Source organism: Cupressus sempervirens, chromosome 10, assembly GCF_028749045.1.
Source record: "Cupressus sempervirens isolate cs-2001-9-10 chromosome 10, ASM2874904v1, whole genome shotgun sequence".
NCBI lineage: Eukaryota > Viridiplantae > Streptophyta > Pinopsida > Cupressales > Cupressaceae > Cupressus > Cupressus sempervirens.
Genome location: NC_143127.1, coordinates 93,569,864 through 93,596,248, shown reverse-complemented (window position 1 = coordinate 93,596,248; position 26,385 = coordinate 93,569,864). Strand labels below are relative to the sequence as shown.

At 34.7% G+C, this 26,385-nt stretch overlaps 1 protein-coding gene across 1 annotated transcript in view; it reads right to left on the bottom strand.

The window, feature by feature from the left end:
* LOC149532728 (mediator of RNA polymerase II transcription subunit) overlaps positions 1 to 24,443 on the bottom strand; it is a 38,292-nt gene extending 13,849 nt beyond the window's left edge. The window contains exons 1-3 of the mRNA XM_089803339.1: positions 23,775 to 24,443; positions 6,844 to 7,015; positions 6,089 to 6,587 (exon numbers count right to left, since the gene is read on the bottom strand). Of these exons, the coding sequence (XP_089659465.1) occupies positions 6,089 to 6,587; positions 6,844 to 7,015; positions 23,775 to 24,189 (1,086 nt within the window). The 5' untranslated portion in view covers positions 24,190 to 24,443. The remainder of the gene's footprint in view (positions 1 to 6,088; positions 6,588 to 6,843; positions 7,016 to 23,774) is intronic.
* Positions 24,444 to 26,385: the final 1,942 nt, after the last annotated feature.

Sequence of the window (26,385 nt, the reverse complement as noted above, 5' to 3'; positions counted from 1 at the left end):
TTAATTTTTCTATTATGATGGATATCTTATGATATCTATGAAGATCATGATAGATTATACCTTGCATGATGGATGTTTATATGGTAGCATTATGAGAATGCGTTTGCACATGCCTTATAAACATTTTGAGTATATGGTGAATGTTATGCAAATTTGATGTCCTAAAGGCCATTACATAGAGTACGTGGTGAATATCATACGACTTGATATTCTGAAGGCCATTACTCACAGTACTTGGTGAATATCTTACATCTCATTCTGGAGACCACTACTCAAAGAGTATTTGGTGAATATCATATGTTGATATTCTGTAGACCAATACTCAAATATGATATTATAATGGTAATAACATATGTTGATGTTATACAGACCATTACCTTATTGAATACATGGTGAATATCAAGTGTTGATATTCTGGAGACCATTACTTACAGTATTTGGTGATTATCATATGTTGATATTCTAAAGGCCAATACTTATGATATTAAATGTCATACCAAATTATGAAAATCTTCTGAGATATCCTTAAAATTGTTATTTACTCTTGTGTTTATCCTCCCTAGCTAAGAGGGAGTGTTGATGTTTTGGTAGCTTTAGTAGGATAAACTTGTGAGATCAGAGAAAAGTTTATATATATATATATATATATATATATATATATATATATATATAACTTTGATTAAGTTACTAATATATTAATTATATTAATAGACATGTCCCATGAAGGGACATGTCTCTTATCGGTTTATTCCTCATACAAATAGAGATAAATGCATTTGGAAAACATATACCAATAAGGCAATGCAATTACATTTGCAGCAGATCCTGAGAAACTCAACAGTGCAAACAATTACGCTATAGAGATTTCTTTAAGATTAAATCCTTTAAAGGATAATATGTTGCTGCTACTTGTCACTGTAGTGTTGTTGCTTGTCCATCATATTTCAGGGTTTCTACATTGGTTTTTAAGACTTTGGAAAGTTAGTGCACATTCAAAAGAGTTGGATCCGAGTTTTTTATGACATTTCCATTCAACCCTGGGTGAGCACTACGCTTGGAGGAATCAGCGAATCCCAGTGCTGAAATCTATAGCTTCTGGTTTACATCATTCCTAGCCACTACCCAGAAGGTTATAAATATGAGTCATTCCAACATTTTGGAAGATCACATCAGTCACATAAGGTGCTACAAGTCTTTAAAATGTTATAGTATATACCAGTCATATAAGATGCTGTTCCAGCATTCTAGAAGGGGGTCTAGAATCTAGACGCTAATAATATTAAAACCTGGCTTTGAAAGCATTAATAAATTATTTGAGGTGCCTTATAAAATGACCATATTGCACAACATCTATCTTTGTTCACTTTCAGGCTGATTAGGGAAGTGGTAATTTTGAAAATTCATTTTCCAGTTTGCATATCAGTGTTGTCATCATTTTTCCTATATTACAATTAATTTATTAAACTAAGATCAACAGTGTTGCTTCTGTCATATTAATTTCTAATCAGATTTGCATGACTTAAAGTTATTTAAGATTTCTTTTGCAGAGTTTCAAACTTGGTAGTCACAATCGGCATTTTATATTTCAAGTTTTAGTTGTAGCTCTCATAGTTTTAAACCTTGATGAGTACTCTACAAGACTTGTCAAACTCGCAAGTCCCCAGTTGACCATGCTGAGTCAACCAGACTCACGCCTTATGTCTGGCTTAGTCTTGGAGAGTACTTGGCCAAGACTTGTTGACTTTGAACTTGAAGCTCAAACTCCCAAATCTTGAGCTTGGACTCTTCTATCACTTGGACATATCTTATTCACCCATTTCGCCCAGCAAAGCATCAATATAGCAAGAATACGATTTAAGAAGAAAAATTTTCAGGATTCAAAGTTGATTAAATCATCAAACAAGAATCATCGTGCCAAGAAGAGACGTAGGTTGACCCAAGTGATCCTCAATAATCTTGTGCATGTTTTGTAGAACTATTGCCTTTGAACTAGAAACCTCGAAGACTTTTCACATTCATTGCATCAACTTGAATGAGGTTGGTCCTTACGGTGAATGGATTTTCAACTAACAAGATATCCTCCCTGCTGATGAAGATCTTGTATGACTGGAGAAAGCAGCTATAGAAGCAGCACAATAAATGCAATAAAGTAAAACAAAGGCACTTTTGAAGAATCATGTTGATACTGACTTGCCTTCTAGTTCAAGGCCTGAAAAATTTACACTAGACGGGGAAAAAGGATGTGCAGATTGCAATTGGTTGTTTTCTTCATTTGGACAAATCATCATATGTAAATAGTTATAATACAGTTATAGATTTATTAATTATAATTTTGTACTATTACAATATATCTTCAACTTTAAAACTGTGAAATTATGAACTTCGAGAGTTTGAGGCTCATATGACATCTAATGTTTGAATCATGACAAGTTGTTAGTTAAATTAGACTTTTAAATTCTCTAAATGCATTAATTTCATTTTTTGTGTGATTACGATATTCTTTTGGCCAAACACAAAATTTTGGAATACCAAGGATAAGCTGAAAAAACCTAAAACTATGGTAGTTCAAGTGGCGTGTGTTCTTGAAAAATCAGAAAGCAACAAAAATTACAAAAGTGGGACATCTCATCATAACAAATGCACATGCTCCACACCTGATTGGATAAAGCCAAGTGTTTGTGCTAGCTCACTATTATGCAAATGCTGATATCCCTTCACAAATATCTGCACCTAAGTTGTCAAATCAGAATCAGTTACATTGATAGGTCCCCACAGCCAAAAAATGAGACTGGGTACGTTTGGATACTTCTGTCCAAAAAAATACGAAAACCATAAATATATATTTAAAATTAAATATATTAATTGTACATTAAGAGTAACTATATCCATTATATTATTAAAAACATATATTCATATTTATTAATACAGTTACCAGTATAAGTACAGAAGTTTTGAATTTTATATACATTTAATTTATAATCAAAGTTGCATGGATACGAATACCGATACAAATACAGATACGGTATTGGATACGGATATGACCAATTTTTAAAACCCCCAATTTGGATACGGCTGGACACGACATTAATAAATAATACATATACATATATTTAACACAGTTTTCTAAGTTATTATAGGAGATTTTCATTACATCAAGAGAATATTGACACATAAATGCTACATAAATATTTATAAGTTAATTTAACACTTTACAATTTGTGAACATAGTAGAGTTGCATTAGAAGATAACCCAAAAAACGGGTTGCTGAAATAGAAAATCATTTTATTTGTCTTTCTCATTTGGTGCAGGTTTTGTTTATACTATTTCAATTTTTTTTTGCTTTAATAAAGTTTTAAAAAAAAAAAATTTGGGAAGATTTATGTCAAATCTTTAAATAAATCAAATCCCATGGTATTTGGCATGGTTGGAAAATCAAGCTTTTCTAGGCAGACAAGGGTACAATACTCGACATGTATCTGGGCAGTATCGGATACGTATCCAAATTGGATACGGGGATACGTGCGCCCAAGGAGGGACATAGGAGTTTCCGACAACTCTGTTTATAATTTGATTATGTAAATATTATATAATTCAGAAACAATATAATAATATAACATTTACTAATTTAAAATTTAAATATATTTTATTAATTATTAACTAGTTTAAATCATATAATAAATATAAATGTAACCAAAAATTCATTTATTCCTATCATAGTTTTTGATGAATATAAAGCTATGTCGTGTTTCAATTAAAAGTTTTTGAAAATAATTAAATGCCCTGAAGTATATTCTGCCATGGATCATGCTATGGTATGTTATGGTAAAGATAGACCTGGACAAATGGAAGATGATGAGACTGTTCGATTTCTTTCATTCACAAAATTCAGGTGAAACAAAACAGTAAACAACACAAGGTTCTTATTTGGAACAGTTTTTATTTTTAGGGAATAAAGAATGCAATTTAAGGTTTCTCAAAGGTCAAAAACACAGCAGAAAGAGAGACGAAACCCCGATCCCTAATCAATTTCATGTCAAATCCATTCAGACTCCAATTCCAGGATGCTTTGTACCTGTAATCAGCCTAATTTTGCAGCAACCCAGTAACTTAGATGCAGTTACACAGTGGTCTTTGTGTCACAGTACAAGACCTGCAAATTGTGCAGATTGGATTGCACAAGTCTCAGATGCCTACCGATGGCACAGAAGTCTTCACACAGCCTTCTGATTGCCACAAAACATTTGTGCCATTCTTTGTTGTCATGCCAGCTTTGCTCCGGGGCCCCTCCAGGTGGGTGGGTTTAACGCCTGTGGGGACCTGTGCATGCATGCAAGGGCTAATGATTAATAAATGATGCTATGTCTCTGTCTCATGAAGAAATCCTTATTGGTAGGATCGGGGGCTTGGGGTTATTCCCAAACTGCTAGAATCTAAGAGGGAATATTTCAGTGATAAAGCTAATGAAACTACCACCCCAATCTATACCCGGGTGGGGGGGAATTAGTGGGGTGGGTGGGTGGGTGGGTGGATATAGTTCGTGGGGGCCCTCAACCTAAAGGCTGAGCGCGTCGAGTCCTTGCGGTCGAGCTGCCCGATCGACCAACCTTTCCCCATGGCCCACCACCGCTGCTTTCTGGGTCTCGATCTGCCGCGTCATCTCTGTCGTCTTTTTTCCCGATGGGGAGGAAAGAGATGATGAACCTTCCAAATTCATATGTAGGAAACCATGGTACTAATTTAAGCTTAGAAAGGGGTGTTTGGGGTTATCTGGTGGGTGGGGCTTTCCCAGTTGTCTATGCAAGCACGAAATTCTCTGGGGCACACAACAGTTACTGGTAGGGCGGCGCCCTTATTTCTAATTTCCATACAAGTCAAATGTGGTTCACTCTCCACACAAGTCTTCAGCAGATGTCGGTTCACTTTTCACTCCAAGCAAAATATTTTAGAATATGTCTTGTGCACACCTGCTTGTGCAAGTGCAAGCCTATCCAGCAGATTGGTTACCTACTCTGATGGAATCATGCAATACATATCTATTCAGATTGGTTGGTGCACCCTTCTGAAAGGAGTTTCGAATCTCGATCATACAGAACCAGGAGAATTTGGCAAGATTTATTTTCATTAGAAGGCTAAGAGTAACCACAATACCAATTGTAATTCTAATACCCAAGTTTCATTTTGGAAGGGTAGAAGTCATGGAATGGGAACTTCCGCATGTTTATGAAAGGTCAAAACCATTATTTAATTAATTTTGAGATTATTGTAAGGTGGGCTGGTCAGCTGGTTGGTTGGGTAGTGTAGGATTCTGTAAGAGTAAGACCTCTACATTTCTGTCGCATGATCTGAAATAATAGAGTAATGCTTCCATTTATCAATGCTGTGTATGTGTAGAGGAAGACCTCTACAGTTCTGTAACATGTTCTGAAATAATAGAGTAATGCTTCCATTTTTCAATGCTGTGTGTGTAGTGTAACTAGGTTACATGCTTAGGCTGCCCATGAGTGGGTCTCTAGACCCTGAGAGCACCAGTAAAGGAATATGATAATTATCTTCATTAGGTATTTAGAAAGAAGGCATTTACATCGAGTTTGGAACACACCATGGTGCTGCATAATAATGACAGTATAAGAAGATTGTTAAAAAGCATGCAACTTATAATCATTCAGAATTCAGTAACCGCTGTGTTACCAAAATTGCTCCATTATTCTTTGTATGTGCATGTGATTAGAAAATTATAAATGGCAAAAACACCGTTTATTTAATAGCATAGAAACATGCAGCCAGGGCATTGACAAAAAATGCTTAATAATGAGATATATATCTCAATTAGGGTGGAAAATAAGTATTGTCTGTTAAAATTTACCTCAAATGATAATAAATAAACAACAATAATATACCCAATTAAAATATACTATCAATTGAAATATACAACACAAATTAAAGAACATTCACAAAGCATAACCATCTGGCCATTTACTTCTCCATATTTGCTTTTACCCCATCTCACAAGCTTGGCCTCATATTTTGTGTGCTAACAAAGGAAAAAATAAAAAAATAAAGCCTTTTAAATTACTTCAAACTAATTACCTCATCTGGAGAGAAGAAAGCTACAGCATCAGGAACGGTAGAGCCTGCAGGTGTCAGAGATATAATAGCTCTGAAAACTGAGGGAACATATACATCCAATACCGAAATCTGATCTAGGGGCACTGAACCTGAAGTTGATTGCCCTCCTGTTTGTGTGGCTAGTTTAGCCAATGGTTGACTCTGTTCTTGCTTATTCAACTCTAAAACACTATTACCCTTTAATGCAAGTGAAGAAGTTTTTTTAAACCATTCCAACCGTTGATATATGGATATTTTCAGGGCAGGTGCATCAGCATCAAGACACTTTAACACATCAGTAAGACTCATTTGCTGATCTGATTCAGTAGCTATATCTTGTTTTCTATTACTTATTCCCAGTAGAGAAGTGCAAGGCCTCTTCGCAGAATGGATTTCACCATCTGAATCATTCCCAAATGTATTTTCTTCAAGGTGAGGAAAGAAACGTCTCTTCTGATCTGTAAAAGCTTTAAGAGCTAATCTGTAAAAGCATTGGCACTTTTTCAGCATTGTAAAAGTACAGTTAATTCTGACTGGAAAACCATGAAACTTATTTAGAAAATTGAGAGTATGGAAGAGTTTAAATAGGTATTATGTTTTATGTTAATCGGACCTTTAAATCATATCAATATGTTAGTGTCAACTTTCAGCTCTTCATTATTTTCCAAATACATAAAAGTGCCTGGAGGGAGATGCAGCAGAAGATGATCTACCAATGTAGTTGAAGAAAGACTTGCCTTGTCCTATCTACAGCTGATGCAGCAGCTTGACCTGCAAGCTGACGCTTCCAGGCATATGCAACAACGGCACCATCAGGGCAAACAAGAGGCATATGCAAACCCCAAGAAGGACTTTCTTGCAGTCTTTGTAAGGCTCCAATCATAACTCCTGAAGCCTCCAATGTCCGTCCTACCACAAGAATGGATTACAATGTTATCACTACATAAGTTGAGCAATGAATAAAATACATAAAATGTAAACTTAACAGTACTTTCTAACAGCTCACAGCAGATTTTTTTTGGAAAGCAATAAGCAATGAACATGATATGCTGTTAAATGGGAACAATTTTAGTAACAAAAATTTAAAAATATTGACAGAATTTAATATCCATGACTGAAAAGAACATCCAATAGCAGTTCACACCAAAACCATTACTCCAATTATCTACTTGAATACTCCGAAAAATATCATTATTGAGAAAATATTTGGATAACAAATCATCCATTATGAGCACGACACGCAGTTCACATGAGTAGAATCATAATTTCCATCTAGATAACTAACTAGAATTTGTCATCTTACTTCAAGGCCATTTGTATATATACCTGTTATGACCTTTTCACACCATCACTCCCCTGCAAATGGGGATCCCCTCTTTTGCTTGTAGCTGATAGGGTAAGTAGATTTTGGCATTGCATTTGGCAATTTAGAGCTTTAAAAGACTGGCCCGATGCAAAAATCAAATGACCAGGTGATTTTAAAGTACGAATGCTAACAGTAAAAGATCTATTAGATTTCCACAATCCATGAAAATGAGTTTTAGTTTCTGGATTTGATTGTGTATAGTTTTTTTATCATCAACGTTTCGGATCATATTGCATGATCCATCATTAGGATGCAAGAGAACATGAAGAACAAAAAATGATAAGTTGCAGATCTAGCAGACCACAAAAAGGTGACAAAAGGGGGGGGTTTGGGTGAGGAGAGAGAAAAAAGTAAAAAGGTGACATGACATGACTCTGATCTCATAATACAAAAGGTAGACTGAAAAACACTCCAAATAAGTGGAACTAATAAGTCAGAAGAATAAAAAATAAAAAAATAATAATTTTAAGAAGAATAAGAAATGATAACTAAACAAATGAATAAAGAAATGAATAAATGTATAATAATAATAACAGTAATAATAGTAATAATAATAATAGGAATTAAAATTAGATTAAAACAAAATAATTAAAAATAGTAATAAATAATAATAATAATAACAATGATATAAATAATAATATTAGAACTAAAAATAATAATAAAACTGATAATAATAATAATTGAAAATTCTACAAACACCTACACCATAAGAAGACGAAAAAACCACTTCTATATATATGACGTGTGTGTGCGGATGTAAACAAATATAGAGCACATATATGAATGTACGAATATATATATATATCACTATATATGTATATATGAGAAAACACGTCAACACACAAGACATATATGAATATATATGAATATATATATATATATATCGCCAAAATATATATAAAAATCATAGGTATATATTTAAATATATATATATATATATGTGTATATATTCACCCTAGCCTACATATATGTAGATGGGTATATGTTCATATATATATATATATGCGCGTGTGTGTGGAAGAATAATAATAATAACATATATATAAATATGAATAATGATAACACTAATAATAATAGTAAATAATAAATTAAAAAATAAGAAATATATAAAAAATAAATAAGGAAAATAAATAAATAAGAGAAAATAAATAGAAATAAAAAATGAATAAAAAATAAACAATAATAAAATAAAAATAACAAGGGGAGAGAAGAGGGAGAGAAGAGAGACAAGCCCTAACAATGACGACTGGAAAATAAAGCGCAAAGAGATGACCGCCAAAAACATAAAAAGAGAGAAGGGATAAGAACCACATGACTAAAACAGAGAGAAGTGAACGAGGGCTTCAACCAGAGGCAAGAAGACAAGGGAAAGAAGGGAATAAGGAAGGACTAGGTATGAGGAAGAGGGGGGGGGGGGAGAACTAAGGAAAGAAGAAAGGGGGCGGGGGGGTGTGGGTTGGGATATACACGAAAGGGGAAGAGAAACCAAAGAGATGGAGAAAGGCACAGAAAGAAGGTCAAGGCATAGTGTTGTTACTGCGAAGGAATAGTAAATAATAAATTAAAAAATAAGAAATATATATATATATATATATATATATATATATATATATATATTTTAAAAGGAAAATAAATAGAAATTAAAAATGAATAAAAAATAAACAATAATAAAATAAAAATAACGAGGGGAGAGAAGAGGGAGAGAAGAGAGACGAGCCCTAACAATGACGACTGGAAAATAAAGCGCAAAGAAATGACTGACAAAAACATAAAATGAGAGAAGGGGATAAGAACCATGAGACTAAAACAGAGAGAAGTGAGCAAGGGCCTCAACTCGAGGCAAGAAGAGAAGGGAAAGAAGGGAATAAGGAAGGACTAGGTATGATGAAGAGGGGGGGGGAGAGAACTAAGGAAAGAAGGGGGGCGGGGGGGGTGTGGGTTGGGGTATACATGAAAGGGGAAGAGAAACCAAAGAGATGGAGAAAGGCACAGAAAGAAGGTCAGGGCATAGTGTTGTTATATATATCTATATATATGAACATATACCCATCTACATATATTTAGGCTAGGGAGAATATACATACATACATACATATATATATATATATATATATATATATATATACCCATCTACATATATGTAGGCTAGGGTGAATACACACACACATATATATATTTAAATATACACCTATGATTTTTATATATATCTATGATTTTTATATATATTTTGGCGATATATATATGTTGTGTGTTGACATGTTTTCCCATATATACATATATAGCATTATATATATTCGTACATTCATATATGTGTTCTATATTTGTTTACACCCGCACACACGCATATATATATACACATTCACTTGTATGCGTGTTTTAGTCATATATATAGGTTTATATATATATAGAAGAGGTTTTTTTCGTCTTCTTATGGTGTAGGTGTTTGTAGAATTTTCAATTATTATTATTATCAATTTTATTATTATTTTTAGTTCTAATATTATTATTTAAATCATTGTTATTTTTAATATTATTTATTACTAATTTTAATTATTTTGTTTTAATCTAATTTTAATTCCTATTATTATTATTACTATTATTATTGTTATTATTATTATTATTATTATATATTTATTCATTTGTTTAGTTATCATTTCTTATTCTTCTTAAAATTATTATTTTTTTATTTTTTATTTTTTTGACTTATCAATTCCACTTATTTGGAGTGTTTTTCAGTCTACCTTTTGTATTATGAGATCAGAATCATGTTGTGTCACCTTTCTACTTTTTTCTCTCTCCTCACCCAAACCCCCCCTTTTGTCACCTTTCTGTGGTCTGCTAGATTTGCAACTTATCATTTTTTGCTCTTCATGTTCTCTTGCATCCCGATGATGGATCATGCAATATGATCCGAAACGTTGATGGTAAAAAAACTATACACAATCAAATCTAGAAACTAAAACTTATCATTAACAATGAAGTTTGTCGGGATCATGTTATAGCGGGTTGAATGTAAAATCCTCAATGTATTTAGATTTTGGCTAGTCAATTACTCCAAAATTCCATATAAAGGCATATTCCATGCATAAGGGCCATAAAATCCTTATAGAAATCAATTTTTCACATTCAAAATGGCCAAAATCTTAGGGAAAATCATTTCTTCTTTATAAAATTACACAAAATCCGAACTATACATGAAATTCCCTTAATATTTTGATCAAAATCCAGACTATACATGAATTTCCACACTAATTTTGATCAAAATCTGGACCTAACAGGAATTTCCTTCATATTTTGATCAAAATCCAAGCATACTATGAATTTCCACGAGTTTGGATAATGCTTGCTTGAAAAACAGATTAGGGTTGATTTTGTCCCGAGGATCAGGTTGAGAATTTTCCAAGTCTGCAAGTTGTCAAGATGGGTTATTTTTCCTTTGGAGGAAGTTTGGGGTCATCTTTCCCTGGGAAGGCAAGTATGGATTCAGAAAAAAAATCAAACTTGTCCAGAGTAAGGTCGATTTTCACTTGGAGCCAATTATGGAATGCAAAAAAAATCCCAAGAGTCAGAAATGTCCAGACATGGCACATTTTTCCCTCAAAGATAGTATGGAATGCAGAAATCTTTCACATATAAGAACTATCCTATATAGGGTCTAATTTCCCCTTGGGAGCTAAATTGCAAAAAATTTCAAGAACCAAGGATGTCCATACACTAGGGTCAGTTTTCCCCCTTGTCAAATGAAAAACAAGATCATTTTTTCCTAAGTGAAAAGTGGACTCTATCCAAGCCTAGATTGATTCTCCCCACCTTGCATGGATGTAGTTGGAGTTTGGACATGGTTTTAAGTCCATACACATTATGGACATAGTCAAATCCAAGAGTCTTAGCGTGGATCAATTTCCCCATTATGGCAATATTTTATTAAGTAATTAAAATTAATGTGGAAAATTAATAAAGTCAAATTGGAACCTTCTAGATGTGGGAAGTTTTTACCCCAGATTGCTTATGCAAAGCAAATAGGAGGCAGAAACAAGTATAAAAGGAAGGTTGCTGCTATTATAAACATGCATATCTTTAAAAGGAAAAGACCAAGCAAGGTGAAATCTAAAGCAAAACTCCATGAGAAGCAATTGCATCCTTGAATTGTTCCACTTCCTCCAACTTCTCCTTCCATCCATGGCTGATTGTAAACATTAAGGCAACTTTCTCTAACGCATCAGAAACCATTAGAAGGCCAAAAACAAGGATTTTAGCTTTACAGTCCAAATCTGCAGACTACCTAGGGCTGGTGATTTTTTTCAAAAAATATAGAAATTCATTGGGTGCCCAAACTGCCAAGTATTCGTTCCAAACCAATTCCCTGGCTTTGAGCAACAACTGGAGGCCATAGAGGATCAAATTGAAGGTATGTGCAGGCCCCAATCTGAAAATTCCTTAAATTGGGCAATTCTTCTGAAAATTCTTAGAAAATAATCGAAGTGTTAAACCCTCTCAAATTCATTTGCAGATTATTACTTGCTCCAAAACACATCTTCTGCAACCAAATTGAGACATTAAGGAGCTAAGGTAAGTAGGAATGAGCATAGATCTGAAAACTGCAAGAACAGGGGCGATTTTTTTGAAAAATCATGAAAAATTATCAAAAAGTTTCAAGCATCCAAACTTGTTTGCAGATTGTTTGGTGACCAAACACCTTTCCTTTCCAATCATTTTTAGTCACCAAGACAACGAGGTGAGAGTGCTATGAGCGGATATCTGAGGACTAAGTCTGAAAATTGCATTTTTTGCATATAAATCTGGGTTTGATTTGGTTATGTCTGAAGACAAAAAGTGTTTCAGACCTGCAGTTAGCATTAAATGGTGTCAGGAAAACTTTGGATCCGATTGTGAACACATACTTGGGCAATTTTTGCAAAAAGTTTCATAGTTTTCCCCTTCATTCAAACATCAAAGGGGCTGTTGCTGAGTGTTGTGTGGATGTTCTTGTGAATTAATCGCTAGATTTAGAGATCAAGTCACCCGGAATAAGGTTAGTTGCAGGCACACGTGCAGAAAATCAGAACTTTGCTAAGGTCCAATTTTATTGTTCTAACACAAGGATTAATGCAAACTCTGGTTCCAAACCTTCCACACAATTATTGTACATGATTTGTGAACATTGTTTGGATTAATTGCAACTCATTTTCAGACTTGTCCTCGGAAAAATTTTGGTTAGTTTTGATCATGAACTTGGTTTTAGCGCTTGATCAATTTGTTCACTGTTCACCAAAGAGTCCCTAGATTTGCTCGGTTTGGAAAGCTCGGATCATCTTAAGAGGGAATTGAAACTAAATTGCAGACTTGTCTTCAGAAGTTTTAACTTTCCAAGTAGCTACTTCGTTGTCATGATTGGATTGTTGTTTGTTTCTAAGGCCATATGGGAGTCCTAGGTCACGATTTGGAGTGATCTTAATAAATTATTGAGACTGATTTGATGAGGTTATAATGACTGGTTCAAAAAAACAGAATTCATACGTTTGTCTAAGTAGTAAGGATCCTTGGTGTCTTGATATTCTGGCTTCCATTTCAATTGTTTCTTTTTTTGGATTAGTTCATTAAAACAAAGTCTAAAATTTATCATCTAATCCATGGATAAATTCAAGCACTTTCATGATCTAGGCTTAATATTTTCTTAAGTCTTTAGTCCTTTCTAACTTCAATTTTCAAACAAAATGGCAGAGCCTAAGGGATTCGTAGCGAGGACAGTGCTAATCAAGAAGCTATCCAAGGGCTTCTATCCAGAGTCCTCAATGGCATCCAAGTGGGGAAAATCACAGATACAAATATGGAACACCTTGATTTGAGGAAGCTCAAGAGGATGAATGGTCATAGAGATCATTTGCCTTTACATCTGGCAGAAAACATAGTGAAGAATGGACTTTACCAGGCAGTTGGTTTTCCTTCAATCATCCTATTAAAGGAGGAGACATGATTTTTCATCGTTGTAACTTGTAATAGCACTTGTTAATTTTTATGTGTGTTTCATGTTACTATTCTAATGAATATATATGTGATATATAAAGAGGCACATCTCTTGTTAATATATTAACTCACATTAGTTATTGTTATTGTTATATCCCAAATTTGACCTAATTTAAATTTATTATAGCCATTGAATTGAATGGATTTTCTTTCATAATCATGTGAAAAGGGTAGTTAAATATATCCGTTGTATTTTATGAAAATGTTGTTGTCATTATTTGTCTAATTGTTTAATGATGATGGTCATTATCCATTATTTGTCATATGATAATGATGGTAGTTAGCAGTTACTTGGTTTCAGAATTATGGTTAAATATTAAATTCCTTGCTAATATCTACGTTAAATGTTATTATGGAATTATCACGGAACTTGTTATTATTGTGGGAAATGTTGCACGAGTGATTGCAGGAGAAGACAAAGGGGAGAAGCATTGCTTAACGGGATCAACAGAATGGGGTACTATCTTTGTCCACTTAGCTAGTCGACAGGTATGACCTCTAACTATCTTGGTAAGGACCTAGCGACTTGTATAACAAGGTACAATAATTTGGACACGCATGAACTATTAGATAAACATTAGAAACATTAATCATTTTCACTTAACTAAAATACATACCTTTAACAGCTTGTGGTTGACATTTCCATCATTTCATTGTAACACATATTTATGTATGTGTACATAGATATAGAAATAAAGGTGACACCATAAGATCATTTTTTATACAACATTCTATCTAATACATACATTTAAATGCATGTACAAGAAAATAAAATAATCTTCCAAATAAAGCATGTATTTAGATATACAAGATATAAGATACAACCTTGGATAAAACATATAATATGATGCCATCTTATAAATAAATCTACGTGCAAGTAGATAAATATATTATAAATTATCTTTGATTTATAACCTTCAAATTCTTTTCCTTATTTATTCAATTCTTTACTAGAAACCGAATTGCACACTTGGCATATTATATCGGCGTCCAAGAAGGCAAAACATTCTTTAAGATTTGCTACTTCTTGGAAGCCTTGATATATCAAATGCCTCTATATATTTGGGAGGCGTGAGAAACCCGAGAACAAGAATTTATTTTCTCTTCCCACACTATTTCTGATTTATCTCTGAAGTTCGGGTCAAGTCATTTCCTTCTCATTTTTACCTCTGCTGAAAGTTGTGCTTGATAATCACTCTAAGCTGTGTATTCGGAATTATTCCAGTGAAGGAACTGGATTGTTAGTGTCCAGCCAAGGCTCTTCTTTCTTCAAACAACCAGGTTATGTGGTCGGCTTTCCATATTCAATTGATATATATATATATATATATCAAATTACTACTGCATTTGTACTTACAGCAGTAAGCTATATTTCCATGAAATGCTGAACTTCATCCTTGTTTGGTATCACCGAATAGGTTCTTAGTGAGTCAGATATTCTCATGCTGAGTCGAGACCAATTGTTCATGACAAGTTATACATCTTTAATTTAACTGCTGTATGACAGTATCAAATTGTATTGTTGCAAGTCTTAAGATTATTTCCCTCAAGTCATAAAAGCTGATTATATACTGGACCATGTAATATTCATACACTAGTTGAGGATCAGCAGAATGAGTTGGTTTACTCTGAGATATAAACACCAAGGACAGACCTGACTGTCTTGCCAAGGAAGAGGTGAAGAGGTGATAAAGAAATCTGCAATAACATGGAAACAAAATCAAATATGACATAACAATTATGTATTATTTTAAAAGGAAAATCATTTAATAGCTCATGCATGTTTATATTTATTGTTCCCCTGTTGTCAAGTCGAGTGGTAGTGATCGGGTAATTGAATCCATCCAAAAACCTTGGCCAAGGTCATTAAAGGCATGTTTGCCATCTTATGATCACTCGATGTCAATAGTGCTAGTTATTCAGACATGTTCGTCCATAACTGTGCAGACATTCTAAACACTGGAAATGCTCAGGTGGTTGGACTAGTAGTACCCCAAGCCTGATCCTGGGGTAGGGAGGGCCTTTCTATTCAATAGATTGTGTGGGGATGAATATGGTCCGAGGTTGGGAGGTTAAGCCTAAGTCAATGCTTCTCCTCTTACTGAAAGTCGAGGCTTGCACAACTAGTTAACGACTCACCAGTTACTTCTTGTATGTTTCTTCTTTCCATTCCTGATATGCATTTATATTCCTCTTGTAACTGATCATGTATTTACTTTACTCTATGCAAGATAGGAAATCGTTATTTCAGTTACTTCAGTTAATCGTTATTTCAGTTGAATAGTTATCTCAGTTAATCATTAGTAGTTAAATCAGATAATGTCTCATGAAAAGGATTTAAGATGTTTTGTTTCGAAAGTTTGTTGATAAAAACTCTTTCATTTCTATGTGAAACCAGCTATTAGTTCTTTATTTTGTTATGAAAATCCATTTGTTACAGTTATATCACAAATAATATTTTCTCGATGTATTATAAAGGTCATATAACAATCTTAAATATATATATATTCTCTTAACATAAGTTAATTATTTTATATTTATAATATCCATAAATTATTTATATATCTCATATATAATTTAATTTATCCGACAAAATTATAACATTAACACTCCCTCTTAATGAAGAAAGATAAAACACATAGATATTACACCCTTGGTAATATTTCAAAAATAACACATTCAAAAACACTTTGATCAGAAGATTTATGTATATGATATCATATAGGTATTGGCCTATCGGAATATCAACACATGATAATGACCAATTACTATTTGATATCATATTAGGGAATATGAGTATTGGCCTATTGGAACATTAATCAAATGATTTTCACCAAGTACTCTGAGTAATGACCTATCAAAACATCAATTAAATGATATTCACCAAGTACTCAATGCGTAATGGCCTATCAGAATATCAAGGCAAGATATTCACCAAGTACCTATCATATATCTATACAAACAACTTATAGATAGTCAACTTAATGACATCTAACACATAGTTGTTGATTTACAAGATAAAGCCTTTCATGATCTATTTCAACATTTACAAAAATTGTATATCATGATTTAAGTTATTGTAAGATCATCACCTTCCAATAACTAAAGCAAATACAAGTGATGATCATTTGAAAGTCGTCACTTTCTCATGATGTACACAGGGGGCAGGCCCATACACAAATGACATCAAAATTTCACATGACGTCACCACGAATACTATAATGTAGTGTTGTCATGAAATCCATCATGAAACATATCAAAGAATAAGGTTTTCACCTCAAACTTATCTCTCATAGACAAGAATGTATTACAAGGGATTGCACTTGGAAATTTTTCTTCACAAAGAAACACTAACATTTTGACCTCCTTGTCAAGGTTAATAATAAAGTATCAAAACTCCCTCTGAGTCTAATATCAACTTTTCTGACCTATTAGTACAAGTTCTCTCCGATGAAGTGTCAAACTCCCTCTAAATTTGTTATCATCCTTCTAACCTCTTAGAAACAAGTCATGTAATGCTTCCCTAGTTCAATAGGTATCCTAATAGCATAAGGCCTTCTAGCCTGTCTCATCCCTCTCTTTATCCAAGATTTCCTCTAATAAACTGCCAAACTCCCTCTTAATATAGAAGGTTACTCATAATCTCAATAATCAAAGATATTCACTTCAAGAAGGCTCACTTTATCTAGCATGATCATCAAATGACTAATGAATTCTAGATCAAAACTTCTTTGAAGTTGTTGTTATAAGACTGAGTCCTACACAATGTTTGGTAGCATGCATAATGTTTCAATCTTCTTTTCTTGCAAGAACATCCCAGAGAAAATGGAAAAGATCAAGGCAAATAGCTTCTTATAGTACATATGGAAATACAAATTAGATAGGGACTAAAGTAATACTCAAGGATATAAATACTTATCTACACATCAACTTCCTTGATACAAGTTTCTCCAATAAGAAAACACCTTCATATAAGCATTTGTCAAACAATGGGAATGGTACATTGGTTATTATTCCCCCCTGTAATGTAAAATTTCCACTTTCTTCATTTTATAGAGTTGTCAGTCACTATCAAGTTCAACGAGAGACAATCATGTATGAATGATATCACCTTCTAACTCTATTAGTCATCAACTCAAGTCTCATGGTATAAATTATCAAGTTCTTTCTTTAATGCAATATCTTATGCTTCTTGATCCATCTTGAAAGCATTTCAGAGAGATTTCAAATAGTTCATAAAACTAACTATCCCACGGGGAAATACCAATGATAAACATACAAGGTTTTCTATCCCTCCTTCTAGGTTAATTTTAGCTTGATTACTTGATATAGAATGACTTTACTTAATTGTCAACCTAAGTCTTTCACTCTTTTAAATGCATCTCCTTGGTGTGATTACATTTAAAATTAGAGTTGAATATATATATATACACTGTTCTCTTTTTCTTTATATAGGTCAATGCTATGAAAGAGAGTATAACTTCAAAAATATCATATATTCTTCATATACATATCCCCATGTAATATATTGCCTATGGAACTAGTATCCTAGATTCCTCTAATATATTATATTATTATATTGCTCACTGGATCAAACCTGTTTTAAATTGATGGTTTATGAGTGTCTTCGACACTCGTATTTTCAACATGGGAGGTCTTTGGTATTATAACTTGAAAGCATGTGTATGCTGCTATTGACCAATAATCCATGAGAATGTATTCTACCATCTAGTACATCGAATGTGTTACAATTTTCTTCTATATAACGCCTAATCAATGATTTGTTGCTTCCTTGAGCCCGATTTACATATTTGTACGTTGTGCCTTGAGGAGGCTTTCTTTTATCCAAATAAACCATCATCTGAATGATTCCCTCAGTGTCCTCTATAGCAAGGAGACCGCTGACTATATCTCTGTGTATCTCCAATGGCTGAATTTTTTCTACATGCTTGCTAGTCGCTCTATAAAAATGCTCCATTATATTGTCACTAGTTATCTTCTCTATAATCTTCGATGGCACTAAGAGCTTTCAATGGTTATTTGGCATAGTAGATTGTAATTTAATCTTCATGCTTTTCCCATTCTAGTAATAGTAGATTGTAAATTAATCTAAACAATTGTTCATTCCCTGTTCAACTGTATCTACCTTCCCTGTGTGAGGTTTTCTAATATCATCCCTATTGTAATTGTAGCTGGTAGTATATATTATGTTTTTATACCCTATCTGAACCCTTCACTTCATATAATTTCCCCCTATTGATCTTCTGACTTGCCAGGAGTCATCGCTACTTCATTCACGATTTAAGTATCAATAACAAATTAAAATAATGCTAAGTACAAGAACATTGTATAGTGCAACGTACATGCACTCTTGATTATATATATATTTCTCCTGTAAATTGCAGCCAATACTTCACCTGCTATTGGTAATGCTTGCTATTGCTATTGATGATATTTTTTATGCTTTAATTTAAATCCAATATCTCCTTTTTCATTGATGGTTCTTGTAATCCTTACAATTGATGCCTTCTCCCAAACGAATTTCTACCTTAAATAGCCACTTGGAGAAGACATGAGTAGCAATCCAAAAGTCGTCTTTTCTAACCCAATTATTGTCTCCTCAAGAACAACCACGTGCCTCTTCATTAGTGTTGTGGTAGTTTGTTTACTGATCTGTTATTAACTAAAGATGGATCCCTTATTTGGGCTTTATGATTACTTTATAATGTCTGATAATATGTATCTGATCTTGTTATCAACTTCAAAACTTCACTTCCTCCATTGATGAGGCTTTGTCAATGGGTTGGAAGCTTCAATAACAATGATTCTATATTGAACATATTGCAACTATTAGATTTAGAATTTTGACGGGTGTAAAGGCAAAGAAACTGTGAAAGTGCAGAAATTGTGAAGTCTCATGATAGTTAATCAGTTTTGATCAGGGTTATGACAGTGTGATACAATATTAAACTAGAATCTCAAGCACTTTCTGACTCATAGATCACCCCTGGTCTACATAATAGAGACTCTGCACCTTCCAGTGGTCCAGATTTGCATCGTCCAAAGCCATACTAACAATCAGATCACCGCCCATGCAAGGCATCCACATCCGGATCTACCCAATTTGCTCCTCTATAGATCACACGACTCCTGTCCATGATCGCACTCCAATCAGACCTGTGAAAACCAACATACAGGCTTCCACGTGATTGCTGCAACCCGTCATCAGCCCTTTCGCATGCGGTGTTCTTTCTGCAGGTCTCACAACAATCATAGACCACTAGCAGTCTGAGTCCAAGCATAAGCCTAGCAGAGGTTCTTGATTTCAGATCTTCTATAATGACTATGTTTTCCTTGAGCCTTGTCTATGGGTGCCATTTCCTCCTTTAATGCTCTGATACCATGTTAAAGGAGGAGAATTGATTTTTCATCACTGTAACTTGTAATAGCACTTGTTAATTTTTATGTGAGTTTCAAGTTACTATTTTAATGAATATATATGTGATATAAAGAGGCATGTCTCTTGTTAATATATTAACTCACATTAGTTATTGTTATATCATAATAATATTTTCTCAATGTATTATAAAGGTCATATAACAATCTTATATATATATATATATATATAGTATATACTCTTAACATAAGTCAATTATTGCATATATATATAATATTTGCCATAAATTATTTATATATCTCATATATATAATTTAATTTATCCAACAGAATCATAACATTAACACATCCAATGCAGCGAGCTCATGGTTGAATGTGCAAACAACTATGATCCAAACACTGGGAAAGTCCGAGCTCAAGGAAGGGTGCTTGCATTCTTGAATGAAGAGGTAGAAAGAGAGACTTTTGGAATCCCCTACCACTCAGAACCAAGGAAGAGACTAAGAAATTATTTGAAGAAAGGCCTGATGCTTGTAAGGATATCATAAATAAGAAGTGGGTCAGTGAACCAAATAAGCATCATTCTAAACTACCAAAGAAGTCGGTGAGTGAAGACTTCAAAGATGAATACAATGACATGGTTTTCATGCTGAACAAAATTATGGTATCACCTCAAAGGGCTTTCCTTGATACCTAGATCTTCTACTTTATCGAGGTGATAGCCGTTGTAGAGGCAATGATAAATTGAGCAAGAATAATAAGTGATACCATCAATACACAGTTAAAGGACCTAAAGAAAACAAGACAGTTCTACATGTGTTCCTACATAGTCTACCTATTGGCAAGAAACATTAAGTATTGAGGCCTCATATCCAAGGGCATGGTTGGGAATGGCAAGGATCGATTCAAGATCTATTACTGCCATCCCTAGTTGCAGTTGCACAGAGGAGCAAGTTACAGGAGGGTATATAACATATTCAGCACGAACATCACTCTTTATGATCAGATTCCTTTTCGTGGGGCTCATGGAGCAGATCTTGGAAAGGTTGCTCAGAAACATCCTGTAGAATGAGAGTAGGATTTGCTAAAGATGATTGAGATGGTTGATAAGGAGAATGCATAGGAGATGGAGCTTTAGAAGTGGTACTAGAAGCAGCTTCATTTGTTAGGCGCTCAGCACACTCACCTTTGAAAACCCCTTTTTCCCTACCAAAGGCATATGTTCTTCTGGGATCCTTCTTCTTCTTCTTCAACAATTGCTCTTTTGGTAATAGCACCCTATATAGGAGCAGTCTCTTTTCTTTTTGAAGGCAACCTGGAAGTCGTGTTGTTCTTCAGGACTTCCTCCTTACTTTGGTTTATTTCCTTGGGAACTTGCTCCAACCATTTTAATTCCATGAAATCACAGCTCTAATTTTATTTGTTGACTGGTCTATCTTCAAGGATAAACCAATTCATCTTGGGACTGGTTCCACATAAACTTTCTCTCAAATGTAAGAAGGATTAAGTACTTTCCCCATCATAGAAATACATTTGGCTAATTTTCTAACACCAAATGCTTTGAACTGGAAAGAAGTTGATCAAGAATAATCAAAGATAGACCAATCCATCTTGGGTATTGGTTCCGCATAAACTTGTTTTAAATTGTAAGAAGGATTCATACTTTCGCCATCATCAGAAATAAACTTGGGTACTTCTCCAACTCCAAACACCTTGATCTGAAAAGTAGTAGGTTATCATTCAAGCACTAGAAAAAAGTCAGTGTATTGTGGTCTTATATGTACTGGAAGATTTGATTGTAACTAGGGGAAAGTTAATGTAAGTAGACAGACCAAAGATTTCCTCAACTGCTTCAACAGTGACATCAAGGATGACTCCATTTAATAGTCCATAGTGCTGAGCAGTGAGCACATACCAATACAAACTCAGGAGATTGTACTGAAACAGGGACTGCTGCAGTTTGTAGTGACTGTACAATAACTCGATGTGCAGTGTCAATGGTCAAGTGCAATCTATCATCTTCCTTGTTGACTCTTTAAAAAAAAATATTTGACGTGAACATGCCCCAAAACTGTATCACCAATGTAAGGGAGACTGCAGGAAATTATAATGCTTTTACTTTGTTTTCCAGGTAGCTTGACAGTATTGCAGGAATAAAATGATCTTGTGGTTGTTTTGTCATGTGTTTGAGATAAAGAGGAATTTATATATCAGATCATGAGGTTTGAATATTTATTTCTTGGATTGAAATTGATCGTGTGGTCACTTCTTCTATATTTTGAATGCAATTTTGTATTTCCATGTCAAGGGAATAGATATGTTGGTTTGTATACTCATGTTCTGTAGAGTAAGGCATTTCAGTTCTCTCAATTTCTCTACAATAGGAAGGATTTAGTGAATGATCTTTGAGGCAGGTGAATAGTCTTTGAACTCATACTTCATTTCTTTAGATTGCTTAGCCTTTTACAATGATGTCATCCAGTTGTGATTTGCTTTTGAAGTCAGCAGAGGTTCACAAAAACCCAGCTGCCCTGATGAGAGTATGTTGAATCCTACAGGATCTTGCTAATGAGATGTATCCGGAAAATCAATCAAAGTAAGTGGCTCGGACACTTGCAAGGGAGTGCTTGAAATTGCAGATCACAAGATAGAACTGAAAGCATCCAATCACTAAACAAGTGGTTAAATGATGTTACAACAAGAAATATAGGCACTGACGCAGGCAGAGGAACCGTTGCATTAAATGCTGTCATTAGAAGCGCGGAGGTCAAATACAAATTTGCATTTTTGATGGGTTGCACAAATGTAAGTAATTTCCACTTCGGCTGGAATCAAGGTGCATAACTGATATGTACTATTGCAAAATACCTCTGAAATCTCCCTCTGTTAAACTGGCAGGAAGAGAAATTAAGAATAAATTTACAATAATTGCAAAGCTGCCTTATAGCTCCGAAAGCCTGCATTGGATTTCAAACAGAGAAATAACTATGAAAGTAATTTGTCAAACTTGTCAACATTACTTTGATCAATAGCCCAGAGGTTCTGCTTTGGGATGAGATCATCATCAGAAAGTCGAGGTTGTCAAGGCTCGAGCAATTGACAAGGATTGCTATAATGTTGGCTACTCCCGCTTTCCCACTTTATAAAGCTAGCCGAACCAGAGGAGTTCAAACAATTTGCAAAAATTAAAGAAGAGCGTTGGAAGCTGACGTTGAGAAGCAATTTGCATTATTGTATGCAAACTCCAATTCCAATACGATTTTCCTAAAATGTAATACAGTCTTCCTAAACGCCTGCATTACATATCAAGCAGAGAAGTAGACTCCAAAAGCAATTTGTCAAAATTGCTTGTTTGCTCAATAGCCCTGAGGTTCTGCTTTGGGATGTGATCAGAAACTCGAAATTGCCAAGCAATTGACAAGGATTGGTTTTAATGTTGGCTAGTCTCGCTTTCCCACTGTACGAAGCCAGAAGAAACCAGAGGAGTTCAAACAATTTGAAATTTACAGAACAGTGGGAAAACTCCGCACTGAATTTTATCGGGATGCGAAGTTTGAGATCCAATTTGTATGATTGTGCGTAAACTCCAACAGACCAATACAATCTTCCCTTATGTGATATAGTATTCCTAAAATATTGAATGTATTTTACTACAGAAATTCGTAAATACGACCGCACAGATATAATATTTGAGTTCCAACAAAGGACAGAAGAGGTAATCGTTGGCTGTAGAATCTAAGGCGAGGGTTAAAGGGCAAGAGAAATTTACCAAATATTAGGGTTGACAAAAGGTGAAAATTACTAATACAATAAATTTAAATTGTCGATAACAAAATGGAAGTTTACGAAGATCAAAAAAACATGGTATAGACGAATACACACCTAAGGTTCTAAGCTCATCCAAGCAGTTGCGCATTTCGGCTTCTTCCGAGGCAATGAGCTGTACGGTGATCTTATCAGTATCGGGATCCCTTTGTTTCAAGGAAAGACCGGTAAAGAGAGCCTCTGTAAAGCGATCTCCGCCCATTCTGAATTGAGCAACCAGACGGCCCGCTTGCGCTAGGCGTTCCATCGCTTGTGCTACCTGTTTCGGTGGAGCTTGTTTCCTATTCTCGTTTTCCTCGCCTTCCTGTTGATACTGCACATAATTATTATTGTTATTGTCTCCTGGTTTGTAGTCGTAAGGAGTGTTAGAGTTTTCCTGTTCGAGTGACGAGGCAAAGAGAGGGGAGGAGCGAGGACTTAGAAAGGATGCGGAGGGAGAAGATATGTTCGGGCTGGACAGCTGTTGCAACATATTCCCTGCTCTCTCTCTGTATTCTTACTTCTGCGTCTTCAAGAATTCCTTTTAAATCCTTGCAAGGAATTGGGTTTTACAGCTACTACGACACAGATATGTTTTCCGCGCTAATTTCTGCGTCTGACGAATCCGTTTGAGACGTAATCTCGATTTCAGAGTCGAACTTTGGTGATTCTCTGTTAATTAAGAAACTCTGGTGAGTTCTTTGTTAAAGGTAGTTGGTTTATAAACGATTCAAGCTTATTAGTCCCTGATGTAAGAGAGGAGACTACAGTTTTGTATTGTTGGTAATTGTTTGACTAGATTGTTTCGAAATTTGTTTTGAATCACATTACTGATGAGAGAGCAAGAATCAGAGGAGGCGTGATTTAAAATGTAGATGGTAAAAATTTCAATACAATCTAATCGAGAAGCAATTCCTAATAATTTTTATGGGATTATGGAATTCTGATCTCTAAATTTGTATTACTTAGTTTTAGAATAATTTTGTTAAAAATTATAGGTTTGGAAGAATTCTAAAATAAATTAAATAAATAAAAAATATGATGTTATGTATGTAAGCTAGTGCTTTCACTTTTGAAGGGTGCAAAGGTTAAGTTGATAGTGTAGTATATTTTTTATGATGTTCTTAAGTACCTAGTATACTTATATTTTATTTGAATGTAATATGATTTAAGTAAGATTTCTCTCTTTTTTCTTATAATTATATATGGATTACTTAGTATTTTGGAGTATATGTTAGAAAATGGGTTCAATACAAAGCCTTCCAAGTGATTTCACTCTCAATATAGTTGAAAAAGTCAGACCTTGTCTATGACTACACCAATGCCCACCATCGCTTTCTATAGCATAATCCCTTGAGATTTGTGTAAAGTGATTTCTCATGCCATGGTGATTGAGAGTTTATCTTTAGTTGCCCAAAGTGACAGGTGCTAATTGGTATACTTTTAGGATCTTTGTGGTTCCATGGCGGCCCACTATAATTTTCAAAACATGCTACAACATATGTAGGCATGTTTGGTGGTATCAGAGCCAGGTTTCAACATTGGGAACTCTGGGCGTTATGTGCGCCATCACTTGAGCAATTAGTAAACTTGCAACTTATTTAAACAACAAACTTATATTGACATCAAACTTGAAACCAAACTGTTGAACAACAAACTTTGAAATGAGACAGATTCTAAACATGGAACTAGAAAACTTATAAAACTTTCAGATTATTGCTTTATGTCAATATGTTATGACCCTATGGTTATGATGGATTCTTAGATGTCGTTGTTGTGTTTGGGTGTTGTAGGAGAGATGACTTCTGGTTCTAGATCCGTTGCTAGGGATCGTAGCTCAGGACGTGGTAGAAGTCGTGGGAGAGTTAGTCACCGTATTCCTTCCTTGGTCCATCCAGGGGACCCTATTCAGGAAGAGGCTAGAGAGGATGATAGTGTTAAGCAAGTTGCTGAGACAGAAGGACCGGTTACTAGAGACTTGGTCAAGGAGATCCTAGCACGCCTACTGTTGCAGGATAGAGCTCATAATTCAGAGCATGGAGATAGAGATAGGTCCATGAGTCCTAGAGGGAGAAACCTAGAGAGCATAAGACGGTCTAGCCAGTCCATCCAGATGAAGGACCTATTATGAGTCAAGATCAAACCTTTCAACGGAGAAGGTACTGGATATGATGCTGAGAATTGGTTGATTGCACTAGATAGATGTTTTTCCATGCAAGACTTTGACTCTAACATCAAAGCAAGATATGCCATCACCCATTTAGAGCACTTTGCAGCGATTTGGTGGAATATGGAGGAGAAGAAACTTGGGATAAATATGCAGACTGTCACATGGAAGTTGTTCCTTGAACACTTCCATGAGTGATTTCTATCAGAGCAGTGGCAACTTCAGAGGGCAAATGAGTTTCATGACTTGAGACAGGGTACCAAGACTGTGGTGGAGTATGAGCGTAAGTTCTTTGAGCTTATGTCTTATGCAGGAGTTAGTGATAGCTCACCATTGATGGTCCAACATTTCATTAGAGGACTTAATGCTAACATCATTGGGGGTGTTAAGGTTTTCCAACCTGAAACCCTTAAGGATGCTATATTGTGAGCTACTTTGGTTGAGGTGAGTGTGACTTCAGGCCAAGGTGGCCTACCAGGTGTTCAGGCTAGAGGGGCACTTTATTCAGGAGCATTGAGGGAT